This window comes from Pseudorasbora parva, chromosome 17, assembly GCF_024679245.1.
Source record: "Pseudorasbora parva isolate DD20220531a chromosome 17, ASM2467924v1, whole genome shotgun sequence".
NCBI classification, from domain to species: domain Eukaryota; kingdom Metazoa; phylum Chordata; class Actinopteri; order Cypriniformes; family Gobionidae; genus Pseudorasbora; species Pseudorasbora parva.
The window spans coordinates 18387706-18405284 of NC_090188.1; the positions used below are offsets into that span (position 1 = coordinate 18387706).

The window sequence follows — 17579 nt, forward strand, 5'->3', positions numbered from 1 at the left end:
GTAAAAGATGGTTTTATAAAAGCTCAGAACTGACATTCAACTGATATTCAAAGCTTTTCAGAGAAGCACACAGGGCCTATATAGATAGTTCTAGACGTACCTGGTCTCTTTCATGAGGGAGTAGTGTCACAGGAGGGAGGTCAATTGCAAAGACCCCAAAACTCCTGAAGCAAGCTTTTCCTCCCAGCCCACCACTGTTCATCCTGTAGAGCGGACCATCCTTGAGCAGCCGCCCGTTGTTAACCGCACGCTTAGCAGCTAGCCTCAGCCTCTGCTGAAACCTGGGGTTCGCCACAACATTCACCAGGTCGCCCTGGCTTCTAAGGAATCTCTCAATGTTCCTTAGAGATGAGCCAGCCGGGACGCCCAGACCTTCAATAGCCCTCCTAAGGATTTTATTCCAATCCACATGACGCAGATCTCCTGCAGGTATGACAGATCCAACCGAGACAGAGCCAGAGCCTCCCAGCTTGAAAGGTGCAATCCTTCCCGGGTTATCCGGGTCTTTGTACGAAGCGCACCCTTTGCTGGTAACCTTAAGGATGGATCCATCCTTCACAGCGAGCTCCAGCTGCTGGAGTACGACACCCTTGTCTAGTCCATGTGAGGTTGAGACGGCATGGCAAATCCGCTCCTCCGAAGGCCGCTGCTTCTGCCTTTTGATCTTCTGAATAGCCTCAAGAATCCACTCTGTGTACAGGGGATTGGCCAGTTTCACCATGGTGAAATAAGTTGTTTCATTAAGGTGTGATCCATGAATACATTCCTTTCTTTTAAGAGCAAACCATATGCATCAACAAACAAAAGCCAGCCATTAGTACATGCCGAACAGGATATAGGATTGATGTAACTCCTCAAAAATTAGACTGGCTATTCATTTCTTTACCCCTTTGACGTAAAAAAAAAAAAAAAAAAAAAATCCCTTTAATTTTGTAAAATCCAAAGTCAGAAGACTTGCTGAAAAATCCTTTTGAAATAGACCTGTGGGTGTGAAGAGAAGAAAAACAGAAAATCCATGTTACTTTGCTATAAAAACTCTCCGGAACTACTCCAGAAATAGTTACATGGGCATGCCAAACTTGACCTGAAGGGTCAGGCTAACCAACACCCCTGCTCATTAAAACACACATGGATTCTTGCATCTCAAAGTGAGAAACAATGCACATATACATATATATATATATATACATATATATATATATACATATATATATATATATATATATATATATATACATATATATATATATATATATATATATATATATATATATATATATATATATATATATATATATATATATTAATGACATGACTTCAGGTGTTAGGACTTAGGAGCACACATTTCATAAAAGGAAAAATCAACAGTCCAAACCAGACAAACCAGTACAACCATGAGATTAAAAATGAACATGTTAAATCATATTTTGATCAAATGTGAGCTCCTTTATGAGAATTTAACATAACATAGCTGGTACTCAAATCTGCTTACAAACACATCAAAAACACTGCACATGTCTATGATGCCCATAGACAGTCTAGGTAGGCAGCTCTACTAGCCCACTCGTTCTTCACTCCAAAACAATGACAACTTAATTTTTGCACACTTTATAAATGCATATTTTAAAGCTGTACATTCAGATACAGGCTAAAATAAAGCATGAACTTGATAATATAACATTTTACTAAGCTTATCGGTTGTTGACACTGTAAAAACCCAAACAGTTAAAGCAGAGGAAGAACAGTGCTGCAAGCAGCCAGCAGGTGACATGCATTGAACAATTTCTCAAGAATTCCTCCGCTCGCCAGCAGCAGCAGCAGCCGTGTAAACTCAACCACAACTTATCTGCCATGATATTGTTATATAAAAGCCTCGCAGACATACTAAGAGAAACACTTGAGCCATTCCTCTGAGACATTAGATCCCGCCTAAACAGATCCAAGAAAAGCTACAGTAAATAATTGAATAACGCAACTTGGGTTAGCCAGCAAAACGACCCCCAAATAACTCGAGTTTAACTGGGGAGGCATGACAGCACACATACAGTGTTAGTGTATCACATAGAAACAGAACAACCGATGGAAAACAAAGTATTATTTATCAACTGACACACACTCATTTTTGGAGTCCAACTCAAACTTAAAAGGACAACATGCAGCGCTGTTTGAGATTAGACACTTGTTTAATCTATTTTGAAATCTCGTCTACACTCTTTCAGCTATGGTCACAAACTACGACTTGGCAATGACATTTCACATTAAGAGTCTAGCAACATCATCTCAAATGTTGACAGCTAAAATAAAACAGTGTCACAAACACATACTGGCATTCGTACTTCAGCTCGAGTCCTCGGATTAAAGCCGAGATAGTGAGCTAAAGTCAGACGAATCTCAGAAGCATTCGGCTTCTTATCTCCACCATCGGCTCTAAACAGCACCGGAGCTCAAGTCTAGCACGCTAAGCTAAAGCTGGCTAAATTAGGTTATGCTTTATGACTACTTCCGACAGATGACTATCTATAATTTATGATGACAAAGTCAACGCGTCAATTAACCTACGGTCTCGCAAACCTTGTTTTCTGGACGCTTTAATACGGTGGACAGGTCAGGTGACTTCGCCGCTTTGCCCGGTCGCGTTACTAAACAGACGCCATTTTGTTACAATGTTGTAGTTTACATGAATCCGACATGACACTGATTACAACCCAATGGAGTCTCATTAAACCTTACCTTCACAAAGACGGTCCCGCCCAAGAAACTTTAATATTGGTTAGAAAGGGCAAATACTTATCCCTGGTTTGATAACCAAAGTGTCAATCACAAGGAAACAGTTCGCCCTCTCGAGGAATCGGTTGGCTCCATAATCTGTCAATAATCACTTGACCCGCCTCTTAAAGGGGTAGTTCAACACAAGTAAACATTCTGTCATCATTTACTCTCTCGCATGTTTTTCCAAACCTGCATGACTTCCTTCCTTCCGTGCAGCATAAAGGAGATATTAGGCAAAATGTGAGAAAATGATAGCATCAGTTATTATTCACTTTAAATGTTTTTTTAAACATAGAAGTGAATAATTGAAGGCAATCATTCTACATATCCCCTTTTAATCTTCTGGATTATTACAACACGAGGGCTAGTATATGATGACAGTATTTTCATTTTTTTGATACAACTATACCTTTAATGTGACAACTGAGCTTTAGTCAGTACAGCGTATGGATAGCGATTCCTGCTATTCTACCCGTATTAGAACAGGGACAGTGGGAATATTTTATCATGTAATCTAATGAGTTTAAAACTACTTGATGGCTCTTTAATGTAAGATCACCCAAAACTCGTTCTACAGCTTTAAGAAGGCTCCCCCTTATGAGCATCGCACTACACTGCAATATGAGCAGATCGACCTAGTCACACTTTTCGGAGAATAATGTAATGGTAAATAATTAGTCAAAGTGGTCGAGTTATCCTTGGCATTCCCAGTAATGTGTGCATTGTAATGTAATCCAATAAATTGTTTGCACTTTACAAAAGACACGGAAGGCCATGAACTATCGAGCGCGCGTACATCCTCACGAAGGTAACGTTACTGTGCACGCAAATAGGCAACATTTTTATATCCTGCGAATGTCTAGCGATGATGGCATATCATTCCCGTTATTCTGAAACACCCCAAAATGCGCTAATGACTGCTGTTTGTTAACGCACTAATGCGTAAAGCATGCAAAATGCACTCATATTTCCAGATCAAGCAACTGAGAACAGATAGCATCTGGAAAATTCCATTTATGCGGGTCAAGCAGTGGCTTGCGATACTTGCGCGGTTCGTGAAACCCAATAACCTTAATAGCCCGAATTAATTCCTCCGCTCGCGTCAAGTTACATCACTCACTCACGACAAGTTAAACTTGAACGATTAAAACATGCCACCGATAACAAGCCACCCAAGACACCGCCGAGATAAATGCCCGACAACGCTGGCAAAGCGAACATTTACCTTTAAGTTCCTCGCGCGATCTCTCCACACTCCTCGTTTAAGCAATAAAAACACGCTTATTTGCGAAGCTGATGATATATGCGTAAAGTAGTCTGATAAATCCAAGGGGTCCTGTTTGATTCGGAAGATGAACGCACGCGTAGGCAGAGGGAACCTGATAACAACTAATTGAAAGGTTAATCTACATAGGAGTCTGTGACAAAGTAGTACCCTCCCCTTTCGGCACTCCATCAGCCACAGAGGAGGACTAACTCGCTGTAACCGCTATGTGACATCACATCGCTCATTGGGAAACAATGTACATTGTTTCAGACTACATGGCATGGGTGGGAAAAGAGAATACATAATGTGCCCTGTCTGTGAAGAGGAAAAGGAAACTTTTAATATCACCTATTTGGGATATGAATTTATGCATAAAAAAATCGTTTTTAAGTCACCATGTGCAGTTATGCTAGATTTGTAAATGCTCAAATGGTACAGATAAGAAAAAACAAAAAAATACTGTATGATGTACTATGTTTTTGAAGAGAAATATGAAACTTTTAATATCACCCACACACCATGGCACAATGGATAAATATAATATGAATACACTCATAAACGTTTCACATTGTTTAATTATATATGACATTATAATTGCTCAGAAGGTTTTGCACATTTAATTGATGTTTGTTTGCATTATAAATACCAGCATCAATTAAATACAGGGAAAGCTACTTCAAAACATAACTGGAGTAAATGCAAACTATTTCATTTCTGTAATAAAATGTGCCCCCACCACCTTAAATTAAGGGGAGGGGTTAAATGCACCTGAAAGCCTGTGTGTTTGCCCTGTGGATGAAAATTTGGAGTAGTACAGAGCAATCTGAACCATGGACATGTTACTTTTTACTGTGCCTGAAAGGAAAACAAATTGCGCACTAAATAAAACTTGAGTCATGCGGGATGTGGTTACAGTTTGGCAAAAGCCTTCATATTGCCTTCCAGCAAATCTTGATCAGGGTGATCTGACACCAAAGGGTAGTCTTGAGTTGTCTTTTTTTTTTAAACCTGATTTACACAACAGTGTGAGCTACTTACTGCGGCTGGTCTGGGTGTATTATACTATTGTTATAATAATATAATTACACTGCTTTTTTAGTTTTGTATTTGACCTGTTATTTAAAGTCATGGCTAGCCATTATTTAAATTTCTTAAACATGATACCTGTCAATTCTCAGGTGATAACTGGCTTTATTTACAGCCAAAGACCATTTTGTGTGGCTATTACAAGTCAGTGTTATTTGTATTCCAAAAGAGAAGGAACATTTGTTTACAGTTTACGGAGATACATTGGAATTATTCATGTTTGCATATTTCAACCTCTGCCACATTCATATTCACAAGCAGCCATAAGCTGGATGAGAGCTCTGCACAAGGGTGTAATAGCAGTAGTGTAAATAGATTAGCTCAAACGACCTTCCAGATCATGGTTTTACTTATATTGAATGTTCCAACTAAGCAAACACAATCATTTTCCTAGATTGCTACAGTATCTAAATTGGTTTTCTTCTTTTAAATAATATAAATTCAACAATATTTGCTATTACAGTGGACCAAACCAAATCAAATAACTCTAAGCATTTTGAGAATCAATCATTATGAAATGAATAAACTTTAAATGAGGTCACACAGTTGGTGTGTGACAACTTAGTCATTGTTTAAATAGCTGTGCCTGTTACTTCCCAATTTAAATGATTAGAGATAACAGACCAATAGCAAGTTTTGAAAACATTTGCCATATTATATTTATATATTATGTTCATATACTCTTAGAAAAAAAGGTCATAGTTTTAATGAATTTGGTTTAGATTAGTTTGTTATTGTATGAAATGTATTAATAGCTCGTTAACATACTTTACATTTTCATTTGAAAACTTTAAATAATTAAATAAAAGTATTATGCAGTCATAAAATGTATTTCTCCATATAGATTTTTTTTTTGGACATAAATGGCCCTTTAAAACTGAGTCCAGAATCTTTGGGCTATATAGAACCCAGCTAAACCTGAGTATAATTAATTTCTGTGTATATATATATATATATATATATATATATATATATATATATATATATATATATAAATAAATAAAAACAGGCAATTATACTGTTGACTCTACACTTACCTCTTAAGTCACATTTATTTATATAGCGCTTTACAAAATTCAACACCAAAACCTACCGATACCATTAAAACTGTCCCTAACTCTAACCATATCCCATCTCAAAAACAGCAAAAGTGCTGTACAGGTACATAACAATTATATAAGTATTGCAAGTACAACTTCAACTATCAGAAACATAACTAAAAGTGTTAACTTCTCTCAAACTTACACAAAGTACTAACTGAAATCCAACAGAAAGACACCTGTGAATCAGCTTACTTTTTATAAACCTCAAAGGCAACTTTCGCAGGTCTTAAAAACACCCAGCATCATTGTAAAACACACAGCGGGAGGATTAGAGAAGTGGGAAAAAAACACACGCCCACAAGCGTGACTGTGTGTGAGCTGAAAATGTGAAATGGCGTTCAAGGACTTTGTCCTTTGCTATCATTAAGGACTGCGCATGGACTCACGGGTTGTTTAAAAGCATGTGCTCGGTGAAGTCAGGGTCTTCGGGTTTGTCAGTGACAGAACCTGAATCCGCTATGATTGCAGTCACACACGGGGACAAAGGGCCAGCTGTACCTTGAGTCTAATGATGCTCACAAATAGCTACTTCTCATCCCATATCACAGAGATGAACCTTGCAGACCTGCCACTGTCATCAAGGGGACAGGAAGAAGCTGGAGGCTTTCTAGCCATCCAATAGGACACAAAGGTGAGATGCTGAGAGAGTAAAATGGGCCAAAAGTGGAGTCCTGTGCTGAATTAGGAACTGTTCCAGTCAAAGAAACATATGGTAAAAAGAGTAAGTGTACTATAAAGATAGTATGCGGTTCCAAAATTCAGCGTTGGTTCTCTGTCGAACCAAAAACTAATTATTTACAGTATAATCATATTTTTAATTATAAGGTTAGGAAAAGAATAAAAGTGACAGCAGTAAAAGAGCCTCTTTTATTTAATTTTTTTGGCAGAGTTTTTGCTCACAATACAACAGATTTCCTTGTTCATGACACATTTGAGTGTTCTTTTCATGATTACATTTGGTTTACAACAGCAGGACTAGCCAACACAACTCCTTTGAGAGAAAATGAGCCTTTGATTTCAATAAAGTTCAAATGATTCGTCTGTCTTCTATATTTGCAATATCTGCCTCAGTTATTACAGCAGTATGGAATCACCATATCATCAAGGTAATTTTGTTAGCATTAGCAAACACCACAACTGAAAAGACGCTGGTTATGATCACCACTCTTAACACTAAAATGGCTTTATTAAAAACAATCAATATTTGCAACACAGAAATCCCTCTTTTGCCTATTTTGTAAACAGTTTTAATGTGAAATATGTCTCTGTGATTGAATTAGGCAGTGAGACAGAGAAACAGAGGCACGTGAACAAGAGAGGAAAGAGGAACAGAAGATAAAAAGTCAATTTAAAAAAAAAAAGGCATTAATCCTATAAAACACTTGGATGGCCATATCTTCCGGTCTCTCAGCGGTCCATCAGTGGAAGTCGGGCTTTTCTGGAAATGTGCAGCCCGCGTGGCGAATAATAACGTTAGCAGCATAGTGTCCAGCACGGATGCACTGCTCAAAGGTCTTATCCTGTACCAGCTGAGACAGGAAACCTGCACACACAATGACAAAAAAAAGAGACACAAATCAGATCTGTACACAAGAGAGAAGACAGATTTAATCCTAATCGAAAAGTTTGCTCACATTTTTAGCTTTAAGCGATCGCTAGCTTAGAAAACGTAGTTGGATGTCGATTTTGTTGCATGTACTTTCTTTTAAAAAATTAAGGAAATAAGGCTTAAGGGGGAAAGGTGATGCAAAAGGCCCCCTTTAGTGATGTGCGATACAGAAATCATCCAGCTGCCCTCGGGCTCTGAACCCTCCCACCTAGATCTCTGCTCTCTGCAGCAGTGCATTGAAAAACAGCTGGCAAATTCATTTTCCAACGTGGCAGAGAGCTGGCCTCCAACCTCTTGTTGGAATGGATAAAGGAGTTAAAAAAATCAATACGACGTTTGAGCAAACACGCTCACAGCTCTATTAGTCGCAAAGGTTGTCCTGGAAGAGCTACAGGAAGACGTGTTAGCAAATCAGGCTAGTGGCCTTTGAGAAGCAGAGGGCCGCATAAGGCGTCATATGAAGATAAATTACGCGGACCCGAAAGACCTGCACGAACAGCGTGATCAACATCGATATTTCTGTTTTTCACGGGGAGCCAAACAGCATCGTGCTTTACGCGTTTGATGGATGACTTCACAGTTCAGATCGGAGTAGACACAGAGCGGCTATCTGAACGAGCGCTTATTAGTAAAACCTACAGATTAAAGATAACGGCTGTGGGTAGTCTGGAAACTCCACTAATCCATCATGAAAGTCATCTATTTCCCCTTAACTGTGTTATCTGAGGTTAAATAGTACAACAGGACATTGGCAGCTTCATGTGACTAAACTAAGCCAAATGAAATGAAGTATAACTACAATACATCTAAAAATTGTCATTCCCGAGCAGCTGCGGAGGAAATAAATAAGCATTGCATGTCAGAGCTCTTGCATCACGGTCCAGTTTCCCAGAGGTTACAGATCAGACCTGAGCCTGGATTAAATTGTCCTGTCAATAGTGATTTTTGCATTGAACATACTTTCGTCTAAGACTAGCCTTGGACACCTGTTTCAACAATTCAATCCATTTGTGTGCGGACTGGAATGTCTTACTTCTGTGATTTATGCATTAATTACATAATAATGATAACAACAGTATTTTATTCTTATTTTTTTCCTTCAAACATACTTTTGTCTAGGACTAGTCTGAGCCTTGGACACGGTTTCAAAAATTCAATCCATTTATGTACTGACTGGAGTTACTTTCTTCTGTTGAACACAAATTTCAAAATGTTGTTTTGGACACCACTGACTTTCATTGTATGGAGAAAAACTGACATCACCAGTTCCGTAGAAAAAAGAAAAGTCATACATGTTGGCAACGACATGAGGGTGACAACATAACCAAACATTTTTTTTTGGTGAACTATTGGTTTAAACAGTTATACCAGTTATTATTTGAAAGTATATCTTTATGATTTAGTAGCACAGTATACCTCCAACAAAGGCGTCTCCAGCACCATTGGTGTCCACTATCTTGCTCTGGTCGATCTCCAGGACAGGGAATGTCTCCACCTTGTCACCTGTGGAAAAGGCGGTTCACCGTAAGTACAAGCTTGTTAAACTATTGGTGATCTGAAAAATGAGCCCGTTCACAGATCGGCAGTTTGGCAGATGTGTGAGACTTTCTGCTGTCAAAAAAGCCGTAAAAAAACAATTTTCCTATAGAAGCTCAAAGTACTTTTTCCTTTTACAGTAGTCAAGCACAGATTTAAAGCGGCAAAAATAAAAGCCAGACACTGTTTTGTCAGCTTGCACACCTTCCTCCTGAATACATCTAGTTAGCATGAAGCTAATCATCTATAAGACAGCAGAGACAGAAACAAAGTTAGTACTGTGGATAGATTGAGAAGACTTCAGAAAGAAATCGAGGGATGTGCCATTTTTACTTGATGAGCTATAAGAGCCCTGCTTGGGCCTTGAACTCAAGGAGAGGCAATTATATCATTTGGCGGTTCTTCAGCATGACAATTCTTGTGCAGAAATGGATCAGCTGTCTAAAATAGCATTTGAAAGACAGCGTCAGTCTATTTTCAGCATTCACTTGGAATAATCTGTCCTCTTTCAGGCTAAAATAATGCATTAACTGTCCCGCTGTTCCCTCCCGAATGCCTTCTGCTATAACGCTTGTGTTTTATTCATGGCATTAGCCTCCATTAGGGTTGAATGAGACTGATATAACTTTGCTTTACAGTAAGAAGAGCACTTCAGAGAACCCAATATTAAATTCTTGAGGATGTGTGGCAAGTCTGGCAACCCACTCCAGCACCGCGATTAACCATATGAAACTGAGCTTCTGCTACCTTCAAGAGCACCTGGTTAGTTTCCTGCTCTAGAGGTAGGCAGTCACTATTACATGTTACACATTCAAGTCATAATTTTTGACATGATTTATGCATTATTTACTGGATCGAATAATCTAATTGGTTATAAGGCTTGTGTTCTAGAGAGGCTAAAAAATTAATTATAACGATTGAATTTGCATGAAAATGATAAATAAGTATAAAATATTGAATAATTATATTGAACAAGTAAATCCCAATAAATATAAAAGTGTTATGTAAAAAACAAAAACAAATTGAATGATAATTATTACTATAATTATAAATAAAATTGATTTATTCATTTATCTTGTAGTGATAAAGACTTTCGTTCATCTTTGAAACACAAATTAAGATGTTGACAGTACCACTTTGTCGCTTCAAAAAATTCATAGAGATTGTAAAACTAATCCATATGAATATATCGGTTTAGTCCCGATTTTCTGAAGAGACTGGGTCACTTTATATGAAGAACAGATTGAATTTAGGCTTTTATTAGCTCATAAACATTGATCAGCAAACATTGAAAGAAACTCATATGTACTTGGTTGATACTTGAAGCTCAAACAAGCCGTGCAACATGTGATAACGAACCTCATTGGTTTGCAAGCATGCTTGAGCTTCCGTATACCATATCTGATGTGTGCGTTGATTAAAGTTTATATGTGAATAAAAGCCTAAAGAGAAGAGAATGACAATGCTAAATAAAGTGCTATTTTTTGTTATTTTTGGACCAAAATGTATTGTCGACGCTTCAAAAGAGTCTAACTAACCAACTGATGTCACATATGGACTACTTCGATGATGTTTTCATTACCTTCTGGACGTAGACAGCAAGTGGGCATACACTTACATTCAAAGGACAGAAAGGCCTCGGACTAAATCTAAAATATCTTAAACTGTGTTCCGAGGATGAACAGAGGTCTTACGGGTGTGGAAGGACATTGGGGTGAGTCATTAATGAAAGAAATTTCATTTTTGGGTGAACTAAGGGAGAGTGAGTAAATGATGAGAGAAGTTACATTTGTGACACCATATTTTTATTGAAAAAGGCCTATATAACTTTTGAAAAATATAAGGCCTATATAAGTTGAAAAAACTTCAGGTCAATAAACCACATAATCATTCAATGCTATTACTGTCGAGTTTCCGTCTTCCATCTTCGATGTCAACTTGTTACTCTGCTTTATGTACGTTAACGTGGTATCATGAGATCCCGTAGACAATTATGACTTTGTGTGGTAATTTTTGTGCATGCAACTTAAAATGACACTATTTCAAACTCCACATGAAGGCCACATGAAACCTCACATTTCCTGACACCAACAAGACGACCCCAAGGAGAAAGACCAGAAAAACACAAGCCAGTCTGAGCTAGCCCTTGCAATGATTCTTTCACCTATACAGACAACTTTAAAGTATACACCTGCTAATTGTAGTCAGTAAGTGTCAAAGACCATCACTTTGTGTGGAGAACTTCACAAGAAACCTGCAGACGCAGGCAGTAAACAACAGAGAATGTGAGCAAAGGCTTAACTGACGCAACAATGAGCACTCAAGACACGTCTGCTGCGTGTGTGAGCGTTTTTTCCCTAAACGAGTCAGCCGATTGTGTCTTTGATAATTAATTACACAAAAAGCAGATCCTTTTAGAATCAGCTAATTAGCAGCAAAACGACTTTGCTTAATTAATGCAGGCAATGAAGCATGCTCGCCCGCCTTCCTCTTGAAATGATTAACTAGAGGATCTTCCGTGTGAATTAAGTTAACAGAAACTCATGATCTATCTATTATTTTGCAATTAAAGATTACAATATTTACATTGCCATCATAGCATGCTTTCGCCCTCGCATCATTCAGGGAGAAGTGAGTGCACATGGTCATATGTAGCCATAAGTATGCAGTTTTGTTTGAACAAACAAATGACTGAAGGAGAAAAAAATGACCAGACGCAAATGAATATGTTCAAAATGAAACTGTATGTGGTTCCTTCCTTCCTGTACACAGGCTGACCTGATTCAACTTCCTTTTATGACTCAGAAACGGCGCAGCCTGAGAGTGAGAGAGAAAAAAATAGCCATTAACTGTTCCTTCCTTTGATACCCATGGCTGAACTGAAGAGGCTCTAGACAATAATGGACATCAAACTGACGATTAAGGCTCGTATGAAGCAACGACACACTTCTCTTTAGATTTGTAAGGAAGTGAGCAGAGACAATGCAATTCAGCACGGCGAGTATGTAGGTACTAGCACAGGCTAACCCCTCTGCCCTTTGATGACAGGTCACGCAGCAGAGGCATGCTGGGAAATGTCCAAACATGAGGCGATTCTTGGAAGTACATGGTACAACATTAGGTCATATCCAGGGGTCAGAGTCCACAATAAAAATATGCTACAATAAAAAGGTATCTTAAAACACTAGAGCACGCTGCCAATTAAGTCCATGTAAATGGTTGTACTGAACAAATGTCAATACAATAAAACCATGGTGTGTAAAAACAGATTTAAACTTGATTTAGGGTTCAGAGGGAGGTCTGTGAGCTGTAAGCGATCGAGAAACACACACTGCCAGTCTTCCATCTTGGTAAACAAGGCTGAACTTGCATGTGTGCTAGTCCCCTTGCATTGATGTTTAATGGTGCATGTTGCTCTAGGTGGTTCCCATAACCTCACTTTGTCTCCTACAAGCTGCATCAATTGATATGATAATGGCGGGAGGACGTGTGAAATGAGAGGGGCTGCGCTGGAGGACAAGGCGTCCAACCACTTGGATGCCAAATGGTGTCCAGGAGCCGCTCTCAGCTCTCAATGGGGACAATAACAAGAGTTTCAAGGAATGGAGGCAAGAGGCAGATGCTTAGAAAAAAAGAAGATTCACACTACTAATTGGCCCAATAGGATGTTTTGATTACCGTTCTTGTCCATCTTCATTAACTAATATGCACAGCAAAAATAATATAATGTTTGAGTATTGCCTTCCCGCCAACTCATTTTTAACCGGTTCCATTAAAGGGTTACTTCAACGATTAGCATATGGCTTTGTATCAGTAGAAACCCTGGAGTATATGCGAATGATCGCGCTCGCCCCCTCATATCCACCTGAGACAAGAGATTTCTGCATTTTATTTCTGGAAATATTCCTCCAATATCGTCAATTTGTATCATCGGAGGAATTTTTGGCTAGAGGCTAAAGACTACAGCCAGTAGAGGGAGCTATTTCTGCATGTTTTCAACCCGCGCATTGGGGGTGTGATCGCACTTACAGCTCAGCTCGCATTCATGTAAACGGAGTGGCTGGCGGAGCAAAGTGAGTGTTTCAACTTTTCTAATTAATTCCTATGAAAGTTAAGCTTCCAAAGGCACGAACTGAAAATGCGCCAGACTAAACACGCGCGGTGAATGTATGTATACCGCAAGTGTGGACGCGTTTACCAGAACTCTCATTAGGAGAGCTCATTCAGCTCATTCATCACGATGAATGTAATCTAGCTCCTGCAGCGTTTGTGCTGTGACACTCCCTCAGCGGCTAAATCACATTATATTGAACAGACACGTTCAGCGTTCAGTTTTTAATTGTAGTGTCTGTTCTCTAACTGAACTGATTTTATGAAAATGAACGCGATGGGAAATTGATCCAGTGATTCTGTAGCGGTGGCTTTGGGAGTGGCCTCGTAGGGCAGCGAAGCATTCTGGGAATTATTGTCTTTCATCCCCCATGAGACAAAAATACATTTTCTGTCTTTTCTCAGTCTAGAAAGCACCAAATCAAAAAAATTATTTCACATTTCTACTACATTAATGACCCAGTTTAAATACAGATTCATCTTCCCAGCGCTGAAGTACCCCATTAATGCTTCTATAGTAAAGGAAGAAATATTTTTTTGGGAAAATGCAATTCCACTGCTAAACTTAAAGGAGTACTTCAGCGCTGGGAAGATGAATCTGTATTTAAACTGGGTCATTAATGTAGTAGAAATGTGAAATTATTTTTTAATTTAGTGCTTTCTAAACTGAGAAAAGACAGAAAACGTATTTTTGTCTCATGGGGATGAAAGACAACAATTCCCAGAATGCTTCGCTGCCCTGTGAGGCCACTCGCAAAGCCACTGCTACTAGATTACTGAATCACTGATCACTTTCCCACCGCGACCGCGTTCATTTTCATAAAATCAGTTCAGTTAGAGAACAATAAAAGCGTCTGCTAAATGAATAAATGTAAATGTAGAACAGACACTACAATTAAAAACTGAACGCGTCTGTTCAATATGTGATTTAGCCGTTGAGGGAGTCTCACAGCCCAAAACGCTGCAAGAGTCAGATATATTGACAGTCATGGATGAACTCGTGATGAGAGCTGAGGTAAACGCGTCTGCAGCATAGATTCACAGCACATGTTCAGTCTGGCGAGTTTTCAGTTCATGCATTTGAAAGCTTAACTTTCATAGGAATTAGTTTGAGAAGTTGAAAGACTTTGCTCTGCTGGCCGCACCGTTTAAACATGAATGCCTGAGGCTGCAGCTGCGAGTGTGATCTCCCACCCCCCACGCACGAGTTGAAAACGGAAATGGCTCCCTCTGCTGGCTGTAGTCTTTAGACTCTGGCCAACAATTCCTACGATGGCGCAAATTGACAATATCTGCGTCATAGGAGGAATTTTTCCAGAAATAAAATGCATAAATCTCTTGTCTCAGGGAGATATGAGGGGGGGAAGCACAATAATTTGAATATACTCCAGGGTTTCTACTGATACAAAGCCATATGCTAATCGCTGAAGTAACCCTTTAAGAGCCATTTATTTGGGGATTGCACTACACTGGGTGTACTGTATGTTTATGATTTAATAAAAAGTATCAGTTTATAAGGGTTAATAGTTCAAACAGATTTAGTAGTGGTATAGAGGCACCCCCTAATTGTAGTGCAAGAATCGCAGAAGAATACACATGAGAGGACCGTTAACAGAAATGAACATCATATATTTCCCATATACTTTTAAATGACCCGATGAATAACCTGACATAACCCAATTCTTAAGTGTCAAATATAAGTCAAGCCAGAAAGTGGGTAGGACAAGTCTGCTGAACAAGGGGAATTAAATAATTTAAAGAGTAAAAATCTAGTTAGACTCATTTCTGAATTAAGGTTTTACAAGAGGTTCTGGTCCAACGTAAATGAGGACAATTTATATAAGCACGCAAGAGCAAACTAGGGCAAATAAAAGCAGAGAAATTAAATTCCTAAATCACTGCTCTCATTCCCCCCAAAACCATCCTTGATGGACATCTCCTTCCATTTCATCAAACCGGAGAGAACACATCACATCTTTATTCAAAACATATTATTGAACTTGGCTCTCAACATGCTGCTTTGGTTAGTCTGAGAGCGTTCCAGGACCAATTTCATGTTAATGTATAACACAAAAGAGGCCATTGGCAGGGCTCTTTAATAGGCATGGCAATTAAAACTTTGCTGCCAAAACCTGTCTTTGTTGTTACTGGCTTGTGGTCGTCCCTGTAAACACAGTCTCTGGGCAGTTCACAGGGAGTTCCATCGCTTTTGTGGTTTTGCCATTCTTCGTTTTACATGTTCATGCAGAAAGTGAAAATACTTTCCTCTGCGTGACTATCCTGGGAGCGGAAAAAAAGGGCAACAAAGTTACACCTCCTGAGCTGTGAGGTTATATTAATAGCTCTTGTACAGCTGTTTCTTTTTGGTGCTGTGTTTGACACTTGTGTGCTCAGATCAGAAGTGAGATGTTGCTTTCAGGGTTTTGTATCCTTTTGGCACAGGCTTCTCAGGAGGAAGAGGAAACCACAGCTCTGCTCGCAAAGGCACTCCAGGAACAAGCAGCGCTGTAAACATGTATCGGACCGGCTCAAAATAAAACAGGCCTGTGAAGACAAAACATGCATGCGTGACTATTTATAGAGCCCACGCATCAGAAAAAGCCATCATAACATTTACAGCGCTGTGGAGTTACGCCAATTATGTGTAATAAATTCTCTTGTTATCACTAGTTATGTGCAGCGTAATATGATTATGCTCGTAATGTGACAAGCCAAAACCATGAACGCCTCGGGTCATGCGATAATTACTCATTTACTGTATCTTAGGCATTGTCGTTTCAAATAAATCACTGTGATTTTCAATAAGTGATTGTCTCCAATAGATACCTGAGCTACTGAATGACAAGCTATTCACTACACAATGAGACATGACACAAAACCAATGACCGGCAGAGAGATTCAAGGCCTTCAGACAGCTGCGGAACGGTGAGAGATTATTTCTCTCAAATCCACTTCTCATCGGCTCCAGAGCCAAACAAAAGCTCTGAGGAGTAAACAAGGATGGCCCTCCCCCTGGCAAACACACCGAGGAAACTGCCCTCACTTGCCTTCCTTTCTCTGATCCACTATCTCCACGCTAGGGCTGGTCAGAGAAACATGAGCGTGACAAACACATTTAACCGCTAATAAAGGGCAACCACCATGCCGAGAGTGGCAGGAGATAACCAGCACAAATAATCAGAGGAGTCTGGGACGGAGAGAGCTTTAAGAGGCAGTTTTGCCCTTTTCAAAGCGAGACATTGATCAGATCCCCTCGCCTCTGAGCCATGCTAATTAGCTGAAGACGAGTGGTGATGATGTCACGATCGATTTGGCGGACGTGCAGAGGTCTTCATCCGTCACCCTTTCCCATCATGAGCGAGATACTGAAATGAAGAAAATAAATGCGATGCATATGCCCAAATTTCATGAGGCCATTTCAAAATCTTGGTCCAGAAATCTATTAAATGATTTTTTTCTGCCTCAGAGTAAAAACAACTGTGATATTGTGTAGCCAAAAAAAAAAAGAAAAAAAAAAGTTGCAATATGTAATTGTGATGCAAGTCAAGGAATACATTTTCTATTGCGAGTTATGACATAAAAAGTACAAAAAACCCCAACAACAATAGAGATAAAATGTCAGTTATCCAGTTATGAAATATAATATTAGTGTTTGAGGCATGAAATTGCAGTTGTGAGATATGAAATCACAACTATGATATAATATGATATAAAGTAACGGTTGTGATAAAAGGAGACAATAATAAAGCAATGTTGCAACTGTGACAAAGCCAATTAGCAGCAGTCAACTCAGTTTAAAAGTCACATTGTGAGATGTCAATAGCAATAGTTTATGAAAAATAATATTGCAGGTGTGAGATATAAAGTCCCAACTGAGAAATAAAATGATGACTGTGAGAATGAATTGTACAATTAGGCTATCTTTTTAGCCTGGGAAAACCCAGACAACTTCAGGCGAACTTAGATTTGCTCTGCAAGTAGTCTGGAAAAGAGCCCATTCAAGCCCATTTCTAATCCATCGAAATCACGACACCAATCAGAAACGTTGGGGCGGGCTTTACAACATGACGACAACACATCGATGGTGAAGCAGATTTTG

General features: G+C 39.1%; 2 protein-coding genes across 6 annotated transcripts in view; both read right to left on the reverse strand.

Moving 5' to 3' along the window:
- kat6b (K(lysine) acetyltransferase 6B) overlaps positions 1-4188 on the reverse strand; it is a 42684-nt gene extending 38496 nt beyond the window's left edge. For 2 of the 4 annotated variants that reach the window (XM_067422218.1, XM_067422217.1), the window contains exons 1-2: positions 3995-4187; positions 101-981 (exon numbers count right to left, since the gene is read on the reverse strand). In XM_067422218.1, coding sequence (XP_067278319.1) covers positions 101-721 — 621 coding nt within the window. In that variant the 5' untranslated portion in view covers positions 722-981; positions 3995-4187. Of the gene's footprint in view, positions 1-100; positions 982-2571; positions 2689-3994 lie in introns of those variants that run through there. The other 2 variants (XM_067422214.1, XM_067422215.1) reach the window with 2 other exon arrangements.
- A 2885-nt stretch (positions 4189-7073) lies between these two features.
- adka (adenosine kinase a) overlaps positions 7074-17579 on the reverse strand; it is a 169200-nt gene continuing 158694 nt past the window's right edge. For both annotated transcript variants that reach the window (XM_067420883.1, XM_067420884.1), the window contains exons 10-11: positions 9251-9337; positions 7074-7768 (exon numbers count right to left, since the gene is read on the reverse strand). In XM_067420883.1, the coding sequence (XP_067276984.1) occupies positions 7644-7768; positions 9251-9337 (212 nt within the window). In that variant the 3' untranslated portion in view covers positions 7074-7643. The remainder of the gene's footprint in view (positions 7769-9250; positions 9338-17579) is intronic.